A 17,029-nucleotide genomic window follows, 5' to 3' on the forward strand; every position below is an offset into this window, starting at 1 on the left:
GTAGTACAGGTAAAAACTAACAGTACAGAGTGAAGTGTCACAGCTACAGAGAAAGTGCAGTGCAATAAGATGCAAGGTCACAACAAGGTAGATCGTGAGGTCATAGTTCATCTCATTGTATAAGGGAACCGTACAATAGTCTTATCACAGTGGGGTAGAAGCTGTCCTTGAGCCCTCAGGCTCCTGTATCTTCTACCCGATGGAAAAGGAGAGAAGAGAGAATGACCCGGGTGTCTTGGTCAGCATGGATGTTGGCCTGAATGGCCTGGTTCCATGCTGTATTAGTCTGGGATTCTTATGACTCTAACCTGAGGAAGAACTTCCTGGCTCCACTATGTGGAGGGGTTTAGGTACAGTAGTCTTCCCTCCTTCTTCCCCCCCTCTCTCCCCTCCTCCTCCCCATTCCTCCCCACTCTCCACCCCTCCTGATCCCTTCCCTCTCGTCCCTCTGTCCCCCTCCCATCCCTACCACCACTCTCCTCCCGTCCCTTTCTTCCTGCCCCCACCTGTCCCCCACTCACCACCCCCTCCCTCATCTCCCTCCCTGCACCTCTTTCTCCATCTCTCTCCCCCTCCCTTTCGCTCCCCGCTCGATCCCTCCTCCTCTTCACGACTCTCACCCATCCTCTCCAACCCCTACCTCTCCCCGCCCCTCCTCCACTCATCCCTCAGCTCCCCTCCCGTCTGTCCATCCCTCCCCTCTGTGACTAATAAGACTAATATGAGTCTTATTTAAAGTGCCGGTATCTCCGCCCGCTCACCGGCATCCGAGATACTGAGACTAGAAGCAGCCCAGAACACTCTCACCTTGTAACTGACCAGAACCTGCCACTTCACCCTGCAACCGACCAGACGCTCCAACTTCACTCTGAAATTGACCGGACCCTGCAATTTCACCCTGAAACTGACCGGACCCTACAGTTTCACCCGGAGACTCACCGGACCGTCCAATTTCACCCTGAAACTGACCAATTTCACCCTGAAACTGACCAGACGCTCCAATTTCACCCGGGAACTGACCACATCTTCCTGTTTCACCTGGTTCTGACGGGGTGAAACCGGCTTTGAACGGGTTGTCCCGTCACTGAACCAGTGACTGGAGAATTCCCTCCCCCTCCCCCTCCCCTCCAGCTGCCGTTGGACGTGGACAAGGAGACTAGTTGGATCCCAGTTCCCGAGAAGGTCTAAGTCCCCAGCAATGGCCAGCGGTGAGATTTATGGTCCCACCAGCTGTCCCAAACCCTGGTCCCTGTCCAACGCCCAGATGGAGGGGCTGGAGGGTGCCTGGGACTCCAACGGGACCAACTTCGAGAACTTCTCCATCGATCGCCTCCGGGACTTGCTCGAGTCGGCGCGACACAGCACGGAGACTCAGAACCTCGCCGTCAAAGCGTTCCTGGCGTTGGCTTACTCCGTTATCATTGGCCTCGCTATCTTCGGCAATCTCCTGGTGTGTCAGACCGTCCTGAAGAACAAGAGGACCGTCACGACCACCAGCCTCTTCCTCCTTAACCTGGCCGTAGCTGATCTCCTCATCACCCTCCTCAACAGCCCCTTCACTCTGGTAGGACTCTGTGGCTTTACTGTGTGTGAGGTTAGTCATCTTCGCCGTGTGTGGCTGGGCTCTGTTGTGCTGATGTTGGAGAACGTTAGCCAACGTGTGCACAGCAAGATCCCACGAGCAGCAATGCGACGGATCACTCACTGGAACCTTACTCTGTATTCAATCTGTTTAACCCCTGCCCTGGGAGTGTGTGATGGGACAGTGTAGAGGGAGCTTCACTCTGTGTCTGACCCCGGGAGTGTGTGATGGGACGGTGGAGAGGGAGCTTCACTCTGTGTCTGACCCCGGGAGTGTGTGACGGGACGGTGGAGAGGGAGCTTCACTCTGTGTCTGACCCCGGGAGTGTGTGACGGGACGGTGGAGAGGGAGCTTCACTCTGTGTCTGACCCCGGGAGTGTGTGACGGGACGGTGGAGAGGGAGCTTCACTCTGTGTCTGACCCCGGGAGTGTGTGACGGGACGGTGGAGAGGGAGCTTCACTCTGTGTCTGACCCCGGGAGTGTGTGACGGGACGGTGGAGAGGGAGCTTCACTCTGTGTCTGACCCCGGGAGTGTGTGACGGGACGGTGTAGAGGGAGCTTCACTCTGTGTCTGACCCCGGGAGTGTGTGACGGGACGGTGGAGAGGGAGCTTCACTCTGTGTCTGACCCCGGGAGTGTGTGACGGGACGGTGTAGAGGGAGCTTCACTCTGTGTCTGACCCCGGGAGTGTGTGACGGGACGGTGTAGAGGGAGCTTCACTCTGTGTCTGACCCCGGGAGTGTGTGACGGGACGGTGTAGAGGGAGCTTCACTCTGTGTCTGACCCCGGGAGTGTGTGACGGGACGGTGTAGAGGGAGCTTCACTCTGTGTCTGACCCCAGGAGTGTGTGATGGGACAGTGTGGAGGGAATTTTACTCCGTATCTAATCCCTCTGCACCTGACCCACCCTGAGATTGTTGAACAACATAAGAAATAGAAGCAACACTTGGCCATTCAGCCCCTCAGCTTCTGATTCTATCCCTCATCACTGACCTTTAACCTCAGGGCTCCTTTCCTGACTGACTCCATATCCCTCAATTCTCTTAAAATCTAATGATTTATTGGTTGCTAACCCGCCCCAGATTTGGAGGGAGCTTTCACACTGTTAGATATCTGAAGTCAGTTGGCTTGAAGGCCAGCACACACCCTCTCCACCTCAGTCTGTCTGTCCCACATGGAGAATAATTCTTTGGTCCCAGAAAGCAATATGAACTTTACTTAGCAAGGAAGCAATCTCCCAGACTGACTCAGAGCACCAGAGAAGAGTTGTTAGGTTGACTAAAGGTGAATCAGTGTTTTAGACGGAGAGCGGGGTGAAGGAGAGTGGAGGGAGCAGGAAGATCGGAGGGAAGGGTTGCAGGGTGCAGCACCAGGGAACATCCCAGCTCTAAGCCTCTGCCTCCAACACTGGGAGACAGTGAGTGAAGCTGTGGTTTCCTGTGTTATTTCCTGCATTGGTGAGTTTGTCCAGTGAGGAGAGATTAAACAGCATGGTTCTGTACTGTCCAGAGTCTAAGAGGATGAGAGGGGATCTCATTGAAATGTACAAAATTCTGAAATGACATAGTTGATGCTGGGAGGATGTTTCTCCTGGCTGGGGTGTCTAGAGTCATGGGACATAGTCCCAAAATAAGATATTAGTAATTCAACTCAGAACTGGGGAGAAATTTCTTCACCCAGAGGATGCTGAGACTTTAGAATCCTCTCCCCAAGAGGGCTGTGGCTGCACGGTCACTGAGTGTATTCGAGACGATTGGCAGAATTTTAGATCCTGACGGAATGGAGGGATATGGGGTTGGAGCAGGAAATAGCCACTGAGGTAACAGATCAGCCACGATCTTATTGGCAGACACAGTAGTGTAGTGATTAGCGTAACGCTGTTTCAGCGCCAGGACCTGGGTTCAATTCCCGCTGCTGCCTGTAAGGAGTTTGTATGCTCTCCCCGTGTCTGCGTGGGTTTCCTCCGGGTGCTCCGGTTTCTTCCCACATTTCAAAGACGTATGGATTAGGAAGTTGTGGGCGTGCTATGTTGGCGCCGGAAGCGTGACGACACTTGTGGGCTGCCCCCAGAACACTCTATGCAAAAGGTGCATTTCACTGTGTGTTTCGATATGCATGTGACTAATAAAACAATCTTATCTTATTGAATGAGAGAGCTCTTGAGGGCCCAAATGGCTGTTTCTATTTCATACTGTATGTTTAACATTACCGAAGGGGAATTAATTCCTGGCTTGGGTTTTGGGATCAGGGAATGGATGGGTTGGGGCAGAGGGTCAGTGTGTCGGGACAGAGGGTCAGTGCGTCGGGACGGAGGGTCAGGGTGTCGGGATGGAGGGTCAGTGTGTCGGGACGGAGGGTCAGTGTGTTGGGATGGAGGGCCAGTGTGTTGGGATGGAGGGTCCATAGGATTTGGACAGTGGGTCCATCGGATGGGATAGATGGTCTACAGATTGGGATAGAGCATCCGTAGGTAAGGATGGAGAGTCAGTAGGTTAGGTTGGGGCAGAGTACATGGGTTGAGATAAGAGTATAGATAGTTGGGATTGTGGGGTCTGGATTGAGTTGGAAAGTCTGTGGATTAGGACAGAGGGTCTATATGTTGGGACAGAAGGTCCATGGATTGGGATATAAGGTCCATGTGTTGGGACAGGGTGTCTATGGATTGGGATAGAGGATATGTAAGTCAGGAAAGAGAGGTCTGGATCGAACTAGAGGGCTGTGGGTCGGGATAGGCTGCTCATGGGATGGGATAGACATAGATAGCAATAGTCATGCTCACAAGAGAGTCACTGCACCGGGATCTGGTTGTGTGCATCCGTTTCACAAAGTGGAATTTTCTGCACACTGGCTTCTTGTTGCTACATGAAGCGCATGATTCTCCTGAATGATGTGTCCTTCTTGTAATGACCTTTATTAGCTTAAATGCACCTTTCCACCCTGCAGAAATAACCAGAAGTAATCGTGACCAATGGGGTCTGTACCCGTGTATAATGCTGCAACCTCGCACAACGTGTCCAGCTCTGTATAAACCTCCTATCGAAACATAGACTTATTACAGCATGGAAGGAGGCCCTTCATCCATCAGGTCTGAACTAGCTCCCAGCAGTGCAATCAAGTTAGATTCATAATCAGGCTCTATACAGATGATATTTCCTTGTGTATTTTGAATCCAATTCCCTTGGGAAAGCCTTGATTGATTGTTTGCACCAATCTGACAGATTGTCAACATTTTCCATAACTCCAGTTCCTTTCTCTACATAGTCTGACATGCAGGTAACTCTGGTCTATTGTACATGTTCAAAGTCAAAGTCGTGATTTTTGTCAGCTGCACAAGTCCATGTGTGCACAAGAGCAATGAAAATCTTACTTGCAGCAACATCACAGGCACAGAGCATTATATAAGTAGCATTCACAAGACATAAATTAAACATATTATACACAATTTTTACAAGAAAGAAGACAATTTAAAACAAAAAAAAAACAAATTCCATTTGGTGCAAAGTGATCAAAATGGTTACAGTGTTGCTAAACTTCAGTGATTGGGGTTGTGCCGGTTGGTTCAAGAACCGAATGGTTGAAGGGAAGTAGCTGTTCCTGAACCTGGTGGTGTGGGACTTTAGGCTTCTGTACCTCCTGCCCGATGGGAGCTGTGAGAAGATGGCACGGCCCGGATGGTGGTGATCTTTGATGATGGATGTTGCCTCCTTGAGGCAGCGCCTCCTGTAGATACTCCCGATGGTGGCGAGGGATGTGCCGGTGATGTATTGGGCAGAGTCCACTACTCTCTGCAGTTTCTTGTATTCCTGCACATTCGAATTGCCGTGCCAGACCATGATACAAACAATCAGGCAACCAGTGCTCTGGCCTACTTGTAACTTTTTCTACATTGTCTCATGTGTAGTTGAAACCTCTGCAGAAAGTAGCGAATCTCTGAAATTCTGCCTCGGAGGATTGCAGAGGCTGGATCACTGGGGGTAGTTAAAGAGGAGGTGGATAAACCTTTGAAAGGCCAGGGAAACCCACACAGTCACAGGGAGAACATGCAAACTCCACACAGACAGTCCCGTGTCCAACACAGTTTGGTTCAGTTCCACAAGTGACTCCAGTCTACAGCCCCTCCTGGTCTGGCCACCATTCTGACCTTTGCCTTGCTGTTCCTCAGGTCCGTTTCGTGAACAGCAGCTGGGTCTTTGGGACGACCATGTGTCACATCAGCCGGTTCTCCCAGTACTGCTCTCTGCACGTTTCGGCACTGACTCTAACAGCGATAGCACTGGATCGGTACCAGGTACGGGTTTCGCCTTTGTATTGTCATCTTCTGGCATCACTGAAGTACAAGAAACAGGCCCTTCAGCCCACTGAGTCCGTGCAAACACCTACCTGCACCTCCCTCTTTTTATTCTCCCCGCAGGGCAATCACATTCGCTGTCACCTCTCTCATATTCCCATCAACTTCCCCCCCCCCCCGATTCTACCCCTCACCCACACACTAGGGGGTCAATTAACCCACCGACCCGGATGTCTTTGGGATGTGGGGGATGTGGGAGGGAACTGGAGCACCCGAGGGGAACCCACACGGTCACAGGGAGAACGTTCCAACTCCACAAACACATACACACACACACACACACACACACACACACACACACACACACACACACACACACACACACACACACACACACACACACACACACACAGTGCCGGAGGTCGGAATCGAACCCGGGTCTCTGGATCCGTAAGGCAACGTCTCTACCCATTGCGTCACTGCGTCGATCCAGATGAATCATGGAGCGTCTCACCATTGAAATTAAATTCCATTTTTCTCTTCTTCCTACCTGCACATTTCTCCGTTAGATACTCCATCACTAGCAGAGCTGCTTCCTCATAGGTCTAGCTATTCAGTTGTGTAGGAACCTCTTCTTGAAGAAGGTAGCAATTCTCTGAAATGTTCTGCCTTGGAGAGTTGTTGTTGTCAAAGCCGAGTTTATCGTCATCTGCACAAATGTGTGCACGGGTGCAATGAAAAACTTACTTGCAGCAGCATCACAGGCACAGAGCATCAGAGACGCACATTCACAAGAAAAACATAAATTAACAACATAAGTTAAATAAAATTATACAAGGACACAATTAGAACAACAAAAAAACAAAGTCCATTGTAGTGCAAAGTGGTCACAGTGTTGCTATACTGAGGTAGTGATCAGGTTGTGCCGGTCGGTTCAAGAACCGAATGGTTGAAGGGAAGTAGCTGTTCCTGAACCTGGTGGTGTGGGGACTTCAGGCTTCTGTACCTCCTGCCTGATGGGAGCTGCGAGAAGATGGCACGGCCCGGATGGTGGGGATCTTTGATGATGGATGTTGCCTTCTTGAGGCAGCACCTCCTGTAGATACTCCCGATGGTGGGGAGGGATGTATTGGGCAGAGTCCACTACTCTCTGCAGCTTCTTACATTCCTGCGCATTTGAATTGCCGTCCCAGACCTGTCAACAAGAGGCTGGATCACTGAAGGTTATTTAAAGAGGAGATGGATAAATATTTGAACAATCGAATTCAAGTAATGAAAGATTTAATTCAAGTGATTAAATCAGGAACTTTAAAACAAAATGAGCTATTCTCAGTAAGTGTGAAACCAGTGATGATTGTAAAAACTCCTCTAGTTCACTGATGGTCTTCAGGAGAAGAAATCTGCTCTCCTTACTGGTCTGGGCCTGTATGTGACTCCAGACCACTCACTTAACTCTTTAACTGCCTCAGCAGTTCAGGGGGGCATTTAGGGAGGGCAATAAATGCTGCCAAAGTCATTTTAAAAACGTGGGTGTATGTGTGTGTGTTTGTGCTTGTGTGTGTGTGTGTGTGTGTGCGCAAGTGTGTGTTTGCATGTGTGTCTACATGTGTGTCTACATTTCAGAGAATTGCTACCTTCTTCAAGAAGAGGTTCCTACACAGCTGAATAGCTGGACCTATGAGTGTGCAAATGTGTGTGCATTTGCATTTGTGTGTGCATGTGTATGTAGGTCTGTGTGTGTACGTGTGTGTGCATATGCGTGCGTTCGTGTGTACACACCTTTGTGTGTGTGTGTGTGCGTGTGTGTGTGTGTGCGTGTGTGTGTGTGTGTGTGCGTGCGTGTGTGTGTGTGTGCGTGCGCGTGTGTGTGTGTGTGTGTGGAGTCTTTTGGATTTTAGATTTCCTTTAGATGATTAGCTAGGGAAGGAGATGGTTGATGTGCATGGGGGCGAGGCAGGGACCCTGCTTACTGACCACCACACTCCCTCAATGGAGGCAGCAAGAAGCATCTTATTTACACGGCAAGCGGCTACGATTGGGTCTGCAGTACGCACAGGCTGTGACAAAGCGCAGCCACGTAGTGAGCTGGGGGAAGAGTCACTCAAGTGAGGAAAGGAGCTGTGCAGTGTTGCGTAATTACTCACCTCTGCACTGGAGAAACCGAACACAGATTGGGTGATCACTCTGTGGGGTACCTGCGTTCAGTCCACAGGGGTGACCCTCAGCTCCCCGTTGCCTGCCACTTTAATTCTCCGTCCCAGTAACACTCTGACCTATTGGTCTGTGGCTTCCTGACTGTTACAACAAGGCCGAACGCAAGCTTGAGGAACAGTAGCACCTCTTCATCTGTCTAGGCACATTGCAGCCTGCAGGACTCAATATCGATTTCGCCAACTTTAGGTAACTCACTCTTTCTTTCCGTCTGTATCAGAAATGGTCATTTTTGCCTATCATCACTTTAGTTCAACTTTCCTTATTCTCTTCGTCTGGTCTGGCTTGCTGGGTATGTCCCACAGCCTGACCATTAATGATACATTACACTAACAAAGGAATGTAATATATTTGCCGCTGCCCCCATTAACTGATTTAGTCTCACCCTATCAAAGATATTTCCACCCACTCCGTCCCCTACCTTCTCTGCCACTGAAAACCAATTTATTTTCCTCTCTCTGCCAGTTCTGATGAAGGGTCCTGGACCTGAAACATTGACTGTTTCTCTCCCCACAGATTCTGCCTGACCTGCTGAGTGTTTCCAGCATTTTCTGATCTTATTTCAGACTTCCAGCTTCTGCAGCTTTTTGATTTTCATCTCTAACTCTCGGTGTTTACTTGCAGGCTATTGTACACCCTTTAAAGCCTCGTATGTCCCTCTCCAAAGGAATTATCTGTATCACTATCATCTGGATACTGGCTTCCTGTTTTTCTTTGCCTCATGCCATTTACCAGAAGTTGTTTCGCTTTGTGTACAGGTAAATCTTCTCTTAAACACCTTCTCCCCCTCCCCACCTCCACCCCATGCCCCCACCACCCTTCCCAGCCCTGTGGGGCAGTGAACTGATGTCTATAGCATCTCTGGGACCAAAACATGTCAAACAGCATGAAAACATATTAATCTCATCTTCCAACAGTTGGCCCATTGCCTTCTCTGCCTAGGTGATTCAAGTGCTCATATAGTGACAGCTTGACTTGTTCTTTGACCTCAGAGTCGAACACATAGAAACAGGCCCTTTGGCCCATCATGCTGATTGTTGTACCTAGCTACACTAATCCCATTTGCCCATATTAGCTCCGTAGCCATCTATGCCTTGTCTGTTTAAGTATCTGTCTGAAGGCCTCTTGACTGGCTGATCCCACCCCTTCGTCAGGCAGTGGACTCCATTGTCAACCACGCTCGTTATGAAGGACTTTCCCCTCAGGGCTGTCTAAACCCTCCTCCCCTCTGACCTTAAACCCGTGCCCTCTTGTCTTAGACGCCAGGGAAAATTTCTGACTATCCATCCTGTCTATGCCTCTGGTAATTTATATATCCTTATCAGGTCATCCCTCAGCCTCCCTAGCACCAGCCAAATTTGTCCAATCTCTCCCTGTAACCAAAGTCCTCCAATCCAGGCAACATCCCAGTGAATCTCCTCTGCACCCTCTCTAGAGCAATCACATCCTTCCCATAGTGCGGTGCCCAGAACTGCACACAAATGTAGTCTAACCAGTGTTTTGTAAAGTTGTCGCGTGGCGTCCCAAATCTTATATTCTGTGCCCTGACCAATGAAGGCAAGCATTCCATGTGCCTTCTTAACTGCCCTATCCACCTGCGTCATCACTTTAAGGGATCTATGGACTTGTATCCAAGGTCTATCTGTTCATCAACAGTCCTACCATTTACTGTGTACATCTGTCTGTGAAAATCTTTAGAACTTCCATTTCAATGGCACCAATGAACCTTCTCACAGTCCTTCCTAAGATGGTCGACAAGGTTGCTCATCAAACAAAAAGAAAAATGACATCCAGACACAGGAGGAGGTGTTGGGGGGGGGGGGGATGAGCCAGGAATTAGCTGAGAGCCGGGGTGGAGAGATGGAGAGTATTAGGAATCTCGGGAGGGCATGGCTGCCATTGGTGGGGCTGTTAAATTCCGGCGTGCACAAGAGGGCAGCATTGGAGGGTCGTTTGCAGACATTAGGGAGTCATGAGAACCAGGGAGGGATTCAGAAAGGAGCGTGGAGGGGTGTAGAGTTTGTACGACGTGCCAGTTGGTGGGTTAATTGGCACTGTTAATTGCTCCTTAGTGCATAGGTGGGTGGTGGGATAATCCGACTCAGAATCAGACTCTTTCCCAGGGCGACAATGGCTAACACGAGGGGACGTCATTTTAAGGTGATTGGAGGAAGGTGTAAGGGGGATATCAGGGGTAAGCTTTTTACACAGAGAGTGGTGGGTGCGTGGAACGCACTGCCGGCAGAGGTTGTGGGGGCAGATACATTAGGGGCATTTAAGGGACTCTTAGATAGACACATGAATGATAGAAAAATAGGGGGCTATGTGGGAGGGAAGGGTTAGATGGATCTTAGAGCAGGATATAATGTCAGCACAACATTGTGGGCCGAAGGGCCTGCACTGTGCTGTAATGTCCTATGTTCCATGTGAGAGAGTGAGAATAGAGAGTGAGGGAATACTCTTGAGGGCTGGCATAGATGGGCTGAACAGCCAACTTCTATCTGATGAGGAAAATGAGATGTGAACCAAATTCCCCTCCCCAGTTTGTACAATCCACTTTGTAAATTAACTCTCGGGAGTCCCCAGAGACATTCTGTGTCCAGGAACCCACTCCAAGAGGGAGTGTAGCAGGTGAGGTGCCGAGTTGTAGCAAGAAAGGTTGGAGAGAGGTTTGAGCCCAGTGAGGGTGGGGGTGAGGAAGGAGGGCTTAGTGTGAGGGTGAAGGGTCAGCATGAGGAGGGCGAGAGTTGAGGGAGGGAGGAAGATTCATTGTAAAGATGAGAGTGATCAGGCCCAACCTTGTCCACAACAGCCCAGGAGGAGAGCAGAGACCCCGGAGGAAGTTACAGTGATGGGGAGGTGTCAGGAGCCACGGAAGGATGTGAATATCATAGCTTTAGCCTCAGCAGAGCTGATGTAGGTCAGCGAGAATGGTGGGGGAATGGGACGAGGTGCCCACGAACGCAGTAGAGGATGCAAGTTGAAGATACGGCAGTGACCTACCACTTCTTCCCAAAGCGACAGTGCACTAACTAAACCGGAGACCTTGGAAGTGCCCATGGCAACAGAAGCAGACTCTCTCTCCGGAGAGAATTATACTCCTTGATTTCTCAAACCGTTCAAGTAGACATAAAATGTAGGTTCTGGACGAGCAATTTCCTTTGAAATCTGCCTCACGAAAAGGTCTCGTTGTTAGGAGTGACTCATCTGAAATGAAAGGCAAATTCTGTGCTTAGAAGGAAACCTCTCCCGCTAAGGACAAGTGCTGCCTTAGATCGACGAGCAGGTCATAAAATGTCACCTGGGGTGAGGGCCAAATTATCACCCCCCCCCTCAAAAAAGGTGTTCTTCTGAAGGGATGGACATGGAAGTGTGAGTTAACCCTCTTTCACACTCTTGCGCGCATTGAAAAGCAGACGACAGTGTGTTGCCAGTGTTATCCCGACACCCAGCTATGGTGGTCTAACAGTTATTATAGGATCAGCAGTCTGAGTTTGAGGCCAGAGACATGAGTTCGAATCCCAGAAATGCAGTTAGAAGAATTTATATTCTATTGAATCTGCAATTGTTTAAAAAAAAATCCCTTGTCAATGTAATGGTAACCATGAAATTATAGGATTGTTGTACAAGCCCGTTTGATTCTGAGTTGGAATTAGAACATAGAACATTACAGCACTGTACAGGCCCTTCAGCCCACAATGATGTGCTGACATTTTATCCTGCTGTAAGATCGATCTAACCCTTCCCTCCCACATAGCCCCCCCCCCCCATTTTGCTATCATTCATGTGTCTAAGAGTCTCTTAAATGTCCCTGATGTATCTGCCCCCACAACCTCTGCCGGCAGTGTGTTCCACACATCCACCACTCTCTGTGTAAAAAACTTACCCCTTATACCTTCCTCCAATCACCTTAAAATTATGTCCCCTTGTGTGAGCTATTGTTGTCCTGGGAAAAAGTCTCTGCCTGTCCACTCGATCTATGCCTCTTACCATTTTGTGCACCTCTATCAAATCACCTCTCATCCTCCTTCTCTCCAAAGAGAAAAGCCCGAGCTCGCTCAACCTATCCTCATAAAACATGCTCTCTAATCCAGGTAGCATCCTGGTGAATCTCCTCTGCACCCTCTCTAAAGCTTTCACATCCTTCCTATAATGAGGCAACCAGAAATGAGCACAATTAATTCTGAAGTCCTTACATGGCAGCATAGTGGCACAGCAGTTAGAATCGCCGTCTCACAGCTCCAGTGTCTCAGGTTCGATCCCGACCTCCGGCGCTGTCTGTGTGCGTGGGGTTTGCACATTCTCCCTGTGACCGTGTGGGTATCCCCCCGGGTGCTCCAGTTTCCTCCCACATCCCAACGACGTGCGGGGTCGGTGGGTTAATTGGCTGCTGTGAATTTACCCCCGAGTGTGTGGCTGAGGGGTAGAATCGGGGGGGGGGGGGGGAGGAGTTGATGGGGACGTGCGGGAGAATGAAAAAAAGGATGGGGTTAGCGTGGGATTACAGACCCTCCCTGGGTTACGAACGCCCAAGTTATGGACACCCTGTATGTACGATGGAGCGTTTGGGAGACCGGCAGGATGGATGGGGGTGGATTTGCCGGCTGCTGTGGGGCTGCAGGCATCCTCTGCCGGGTGGGAATGGGTTACTCCCACGTGCCTTCTCTCCCCACCGCCCCTGAGCCCCAACAACTTGGGGGCTGGGGTGGAGCCGAGCAGAGCCGGGAGCGCTGAGCGGACTCACTCGCTCACTCACCGGGTCAGCGAGGCCGGCCGGCGGCCACTCTTCCCGCTCCAGCTCGCTTTCCCATCACCGCCGGTCCCGTGGCCTTCTCCCACACACTGTGGAGTCGTTCATTCCCGACTGATGAACAGTTCGGGTTACGAACAGATCTCAGGAGCGTAACCCGGGGACATCAATGGGTGTGTGATGGTCGGCACGGACTAGTGGGATGAATGGCCTGTTTCCATGCTGTATCCCTGTGGCTATAACTTAACCCAGTCTGGGCCTCTATGTGACTCCAGTCTCGCCAATGTGGCTGACTCTTTCCATTGGCGAGGATATCCTGTGAACGAACAAATGAAAGATCCAAACTGAGCCACGAACAGCACCAACAGAACTTTCCCCTCAGCAATATCACTGTAAAACATAACTGTCCCTGCTGGAGCCCCCTCCAGTGCAGCTCTGAGGGAGTGCAGCACTGTTGCAGAAGCTGCCATTCAGCGGAGGTGTGAAATCAAGGTGGACGTGACAGCATAAACAAAAATGGTGTTTGGGAGCTTGTCATCCTGGACGGTATCTCCTCAACCACAGTTTATCCAGTCAATTGCCTCACTTCTTTTGTTGGGATCATGCTGCATCCAAAAGAGTAGCTGGTGTTTGCCCACACTTCAGTAAGCATTCACTAGCCAGGAAGTGCGCCGTCCGTAGTCCTGAAATCACAATTGCCACTGAGATTTCGCACTTCAGCGTCTGTCCGTTATCATGTTTATAAAATCATTTTCTTCTTTGCTTATGTGTTCATGCGATGTGGATTTCCATGGAAGAGCTGGCATTTATTGTCCATCCCTGAGTGCCTCCTGATGGGAGAGCCAACCACATCGATGTGGGTTCTGGAGTCACCTACTGGCCAGAGAGGTTAAGGATGGCAGATTTCCTTCACTGGTGAACCAGGTGGCTTTTAAATTCAATCCAGTTACTATTATTGAGGATAGCATTTTTTAAAAAATTACAATTTACTTAATTACTTGAATTTAAATTTCTGAACTGCCATGGTGGGATTTGAACATGTCTCTGAACTAATAGTCTAGACCTCTGGCTACCAGTCCAGTAACAACTGCAATGATGCCATATCCAATCTGTCATTGGCTAAGTGTTGAAAGCAAGGAAAAGAGGCAGGAGTTGACCATTCAGCCCATTCTTCCCCGTACTATTCAATAACCTCACTGGCCACTGTTCTATCCCTACTCTGATCCCCTGTCCAATCCCACGACTCCCTGATTCCCAGCCAGCCCTTGAATAATGACTGAGCACCCTTGGCCCATTAACCATATTTTACAGTTAACATGTTCCTAATCATTGATAGTACAATCACTCTTTGTTAAACGTATCATGTGGACCAGGTTCTCTTGTACACCGTGTGCAGAGGAGGTTTGGCGCATTTTACAGTACTAGCCTCTTTAGGGCTTGTTGCCCAGCTTGTATCTTACTTAAGTGACTCCAGGAACTTGGAGCATGTTGGTGCTGGAAAGAGTGACCAGCGGCTCCCACATCCAGTGGGAAGTGGGCTCCCTCTGTACCTCCTCACATCCTGGTGCCGTATCATCCTGTTAAATCGCAGAACTGTCCGGGGACAGAAGGAGGCCATTCAGCCCGTTGAGTCCGTGTTGATTCCTGGTAGAGCAGTCCCATTCGTTCGAGTGCTGCAAATTATTTCTCTCTCTCTAATTCCCTTTGGAGACCTCTGATTGACTCTGTACCCACCTCTCCCCCCCCCCCCCCTTTACAGTCTGTGAGTTCCAGGCCACCTCCTATACACCCCCTCCTTTCCCGAAATCTGTCCCCTTGCTGAGCAATGGGAACAGCTCCCCCCCACCCCACTCTCTCTCTCTCTCACACACACTCACTTTCATTCTTTCTCCCTCTCTCTCTCTCTCTCTCCACCCCCCTCTCCCCCTCTCTCCCCCATCCTATCAAATCTCCTTCCAGTATGCCTTGCTGCATCCCCAGCTGCACCAGCCGAATCTTCCCTCAACCCTGGATACCAACCCTGAGAAAATCCGCCTGGGACCCTCACTTCCTTCCTTACGTGCGGAATCAGACGCAATATTCCCGTTGCCATCAAATCCTTCCTGCTCTCAGCTTCTCTCCCGCTCTTACCAGACTCTTGAATGAACCTTTCATACGCTAAAAAATGAACTCTTGATCTCCCAATCTACCTCATTGCGGCCCTTGCACTTCATTTGTCTACCTGCTCTGCACTTGCTCTGTAGTTGTAACATTATATTCTGCAGACATAGGAGGCTGGAGCAACACACAAAGCGCTGGAGGAACTCAGTGGGTCAGGCAGCGTCCGTGGAAGGGAGTGGGCAGTCGATGTTTCAGGTCGAGACCCTTCAGCTGGATGATGACTGTCCACTTCCCTCCGTAGATGCTGCCTGACCTGCTGAGTCCCTACAGCGCTTTATGTGTTGTACTTATGTATGGTATGATCTGTCTGGATGGCACACGAAACAAAAGCTTTTCACTGTATATGTGTATTGTGGAGGGTCGTGGCTGTCACGTGGCAACACTGCCCCTACCTGGTCGGAAGACACACCACTGTCAAAGTTTGGCTCCACCCTGTCCATCAGTGCACTCTTGACCATTGGTCCCTTTAAACACCTTTGCACCTGGCCTCGGGCCATTGGCCTGTTTGAAGTACCTGGATTGGACCCCCCCCCCCCCCAGCCCTCCAGCAGTATAAAGTGTTTGGTTCTCTCTTTTTTTCCTCTGAGGGATGCTGAGGTAAGCTGTGCACTGTTTAAGAGAAATTAGTTAGGATTCCCGGTAACGTAGAGCCGTGCCTGAGTCGAGGAGTGGCAGGCATCGTATTGTTTCTCCCTTGATCATTTGTACCCAGTTCGTTTTGTGTGCGTGTGTGCATCTTACCCTTGTTGCGATCCCCTCCCCACGTCTGCGATCACCAGTGTGCATGTGTGTGTTGCCCCGTTATCCTTTCCTGTGTTTGTTTTTTATAAATAATCTTTTTAACCTCAAAGACTGTGTCCAGAGTCCTTGCCTTCGAGACCCTCGAATCTGTTACACAACAACATGTGACAACAATAACCCAATGACACCCCTACTCATGAAGTTGTAAATTACATCTATTTTATGTTAAGTTTATGTTAACTTATGTTTGTCTTGTTTGTAACGTACTGTGTAACTGCTGCAAAAAGCTGGTGTCAACGGTGTTTTTACCCCGTGTACGTTTGCCTGTGACAATAAACTTGAGCCTCTGATCAGTTCTCTCTGCACACTCCCCTAGGGAGAAGACCGTCCGGAGCCTTTGTGTCCCTGCTTTCCCGAAGCCGTCTGACATGTTCTGGAAGTACTTGGACCTCACCACCTTCGGGCTGCTCTACGCCCTGCCGCTGTTGGTGATCACCGTGGCCTACTCCGCCGTGGGCAAGAAGCTGTGGCTGCGGAGTGCCATAGGGGCCGTCACGGTCGAGCAATCGGTTGCGCAGCGCGGCAGGAAGAAGAAGGCCATCAAGATGATGGTGCTGGTGGTGGTAGTCTTCGCCATCTGTTGGCTCCCCCTCAACTGCTACGTAATCCTGCTCTCCAGCCAGCTCATCCGGGCCAACAACGCCCTGTACTTTGCCTTCCACTGGCTGGCCGTGAGCAGCACCTGCTGCAACCCCTTCATCTACTGCTGGCTGGACGACAGGTTCCGCGGGGAGCTCAGGGCCCTCCTCGGCAAGTGCGGGCGAGCAAGGAGTGGGGCAGGCAAGGTGGTGGCCGTCGCTGCGCCCGGCAGGCCGATTCGGAGGGCTTGGTTGGAGGACCAACCTGGCCCATCCACGGCGGGCGGGAGGTCTGGGTTTCGAGGGCTCAGGGGCAGCGACAGAGAGGTGAGTGAACCTCTCGCCTTGCGTCAAACTCCTGGTGTTGAGTAGGGCCACCGCTCTGGTGAGTTGGCTCTCTTTGCCACGATGCCACCCAACTGGGAGACTCTTGCAAGTAATACAGCACGGAAACGGGCTCTTTGGCCCAACTGGTCCTTGCTGACCAAGGTGCCCACCTAAGCAAGTCCCATCTATCCACTTTTGGCCTGTATCCTCCTAAACCTTTCCTATCCATATATCCAAATGTCATTATTGTACCCACCTCAACTACTTTCTCCACCACCCTCTGCGTGAAGAAGTTGCCCCTCAGGTCCCTTTTAAATCTTTCCCCTCCCCC

At 50.4% G+C, this 17,029-nt stretch overlaps 1 protein-coding gene across 1 annotated transcript; it reads left to right on the forward strand.

Moving 5' to 3' along the window:
• Positions 1-985: 985 nt before the first annotated feature.
• On the forward strand, positions 986-16,743 carry LOC127586513 (G-protein coupled receptor 83-like). Its single transcript, XM_052044526.1, has 4 exons — positions 986-1,564; positions 5,746-5,871; positions 8,707-8,840; positions 16,110-16,743. Exons 1-4 carry the CDS (start codon positions 1,199-1,201, stop codon positions 16,741-16,743), a joined length of 1,260 nt encoding a protein of 419 aa, XP_051900486.1. The 5' UTR covers positions 986-1,198.
• Positions 16,744-17,029: the final 286 nt, after the last annotated feature.

The sequence above is a fragment of the Pristis pectinata genome, chromosome 37 (genome assembly GCF_009764475.1).
Source record: "Pristis pectinata isolate sPriPec2 chromosome 37, sPriPec2.1.pri, whole genome shotgun sequence".
Classification (NCBI taxonomy): Eukaryota; Metazoa; Chordata; class Chondrichthyes; order Rhinopristiformes; family Pristidae; genus Pristis; species Pristis pectinata.

What these genes read in the sequence shown, in the direction of transcription:
- LOC127586513 (XM_052044526.1), top strand. Translation starts at nt 1,199, where the DNA reads ATGGCCAGCGGTGAGATTTATGGTCCCACCAGCTGTCCCAAACCCTGG. An exon ending in TCAACAGCCCCTTCACTCTG is followed by an intron (nt 1,565 to 5,745) that starts GTAGGACTCTGT and finishes GCTGTTCCTCAG; the next exon opens with GTCCGTTTCGTGAACAGCAG. An exon ending in TTGTTTCGCTTTGTGTACAG is followed by an intron (nt 8,841 to 16,109) that starts GTAAATCTTCTC and finishes ACACTCCCCTAG; the next exon opens with GGAGAAGACCGTCCGGAGCC.